Genomic DNA, 2,500 nt, shown 5'->3' with positions numbered 1-2,500 from the left:
TCTGGCCTCATAGTGATCTAGCCTCGCAGTCCTCTGGCCTCACAGTCCTCTGATCTCGCAGTCTTCTAGGCTCGCAGTCCTCTGGCCTCGCAGTCCTCTGGCCTCACAGTCCTCTGGCCTCACAGTCCTCTGATCTCGCAGTCTTCTAGGCTCGCAGTCCTCTGGCCTCGCAGTCCTCTGGCCTCATAGTGATCTAGCCTCGCAGTCCTCTGGCCTCACAGTCCTCTGATCTCGCAGTCTTCTAGGCTCGCAGTCCTCTGGCCTCGCAGTCCTCTGGCCTCCCAGTCCTCTGGCCTCATAGTGATCTAGCCTCGCAGTCCTCTGGCCTCACAGTCCTCTGATCTCGCAGTCTTCTAGGCTCGCAGTCCTCTGGCCTCGCAGTCCTCTGGCCTCACAGTCCTCTGGCCTCACAGTCTTAAAAAAATCATACTGAAAGGAAAGGCAAAACACTGTGTCAAGATTTCAAAAAGAAAACTTTTTTTAGATTAATTATTTATTTTAAAATAATCTAGAATGAAAAAACAAATAAGTATTTAAAAAAGTATATATTAAATTTATATACCAAACCATATATACTTATTTACCTTCATCAATTATACTTAAACTTATACTTATTTACTATATTTACCTAAACACACACACATATCTATCTGTCTATCTATCTATCTATATCAATATATATATATATATAGATATAGATATAAATATTTATACTATATATATCATATATACTTATATATATTGTCTATACATACACACACACACATACACACACACACACACACACACACACACACACACACATATATATATATATATATATATATATATATATATATATATATATATATATACCAACCTTTATTTACTTATTCACTTCTATTGGTTATACTTAAACTGATTTACTACATAGAATCATATACCAACATCCATCACTATCCCTCTATGTACTGATTTTTCCCACATATTCAACGCCTAATATATTTTCTCTCTTGTATAAATACATAATTAATAGTTGAAAAATTCAACATTCTTTTGTTATGTGAATTTTGTTTTTTTCTGTTATTTATACGTTTTCTACGAATATATTTATTTATACATTTATCTATATATGCATATATATGTATATATATATATATATATATATATATATATATATATATATATATGTGTGTGTGTGTGTGTGTGTGTGTGTGTGTGTGTGTGTGTTAGTGTGTGAGTGTGTGTGTGTGTGTGTGTGTGTGTTTGTGTGTTAATGTATTCTAGATTATATAATTATATCAGTTTTTTCTTTATTTTTGAAAACGAATGTGCAGATAAGATAGGCCTACATTTCATCAAGTGAATCCACATCTGGTCTATTTCATTTGCTTTATCTTTGAACTTACATTTTTTTCTTTCTTTTTTTAAAATTTCTAATTAGGGAAAAAACTCACTCTGCACTCTAGATTCTTACTAACGAAAGAATCAATAAAGCTAGCCACTAATTCTTACTGATTCTCACTCTGCTCTCTTGATTCTTACTAATGAAAGGGGAACTAACCTCATCCCCCAGATGTATTCTTCGTCCCACCTGTTGTGGAAAAGAAAGAATTAATGGTTAGCATTGCCCGCTGCTGCCTCGACCTGCCAATCACGGAAGCCAATTGTGAGGGAAAACAATGAATGAAGCAAACAGATATAATGAGGTTGTGTGGAAAGGAAAGGAAGCAATGAATAAGCAGCAAGTTCCTTTAATTTCTAAACCATTTAAATCCCTGTGACTGGACCTTTAACTGCCATTGAATTAAAGGGACAAGGAGATGATTACAGATTTGTTTATTTATTTCTATTTATTTATTTATTATTTTTTCCAATTTTCCTGCCTCTCTCTCTTTATATCTCTCTCCCTCTCCCTTCCCCCCTTTATCTCCCTCTCTCCCTCCCCCTCCCCCCTTTATCTCCCTCTCTCTCCCCCTTCCCCTCCCCCCTTTATCTACTCCTCTCTCTCCCCCTCCCTCCTTTATCTCTTTCTCTTTCTCCCTTCCCCTTTACCTCCCTTCCCCTCCCCCCTTTATCCCCCTCTCTCTCCCCCTCCCCCTTTATCTACACTCCCCCCCCCTTCCCTCCTTTATCTCTTTCTCTTTCTCCCTCCCCCTTCCCCTTTACCTCCCTTCCCTTCCCCCCTTTATCTCCCTCTCCCTCCCTCCCCCTCTTCACCCTGGACATCCCCGAGAGAAACAGTCACACTTACGCCCAGAAGTGACAGCCCAACTCCCTTCTGACGAGGCCTTCCAGCCGCCCTGCTTTTCCTTCGTCGATTCGGGGAGATGCAACCACTCCCCCAAACTCCCTCAGCCGGACTCCCTCGCGGCCGAGTTGCTCCACGAGGCGAGCGAACGCCTCCTCGCACTCCAACGCGCCAGGGAAGAGGAGACTGTAGTACCTGGTGGGGGAAAGGGCGTGTTGAGAGCAGAGGTCCTCCGGGTTGCATTCGTGCTCGTATCCTATTCATCTCTAA

General features: G+C 40.8%; 2 protein-coding genes across 5 annotated transcripts in view; one reads left to right on the top strand and one right to left on the bottom strand.

Annotated features, from left to right (window-relative positions):
* Positions 1 to 2,500, top strand: part of LOC147466583 (uncharacterized) — a 411,126-nt gene that overhangs the window by 75,454 nt on the left and 333,172 nt on the right. The window lies entirely within an intron of this gene.
* The window catches only part of LOC122265040 (uncharacterized), a 347,272-nt gene that overhangs the window by 274,302 nt on the left and 70,470 nt on the right, over positions 1 to 2,500 (bottom strand). For 2 of the 4 annotated variants that reach the window (XR_015190832.1, XM_086535290.1), the window contains exon 6: positions 1,495 to 1,539. The exons of 1 other annotated variant lie outside the window; for it this stretch is intronic. Coding sequence is in view for 2 of the 3 variants with exons in the window: in XM_086535290.1 (XP_086391416.1) it covers positions 1,524 to 1,539 (16 nt within the window). In the remaining variant the exon portion in view is untranslated. The remainder of the gene's footprint in view (positions 1 to 1,494; positions 1,540 to 2,500) is intronic. One more of the 4 variants, XM_086535293.1, reaches the window with a different exon arrangement.

Source organism: Penaeus japonicus, unplaced genomic scaffold (assembly GCF_977035675.1).
Source record: "Penaeus japonicus unplaced genomic scaffold, GWHDUDI00000001_assembly GWHDUDI00000043, whole genome shotgun sequence".
NCBI classification, from domain to species: Eukaryota; Metazoa; Arthropoda; class Malacostraca; order Decapoda; family Penaeidae; genus Penaeus; species Penaeus japonicus.
Note: the sequence above shows the minus strand (reverse complement) of the source record. Positions and strands in the feature narration are given on the sequence as shown.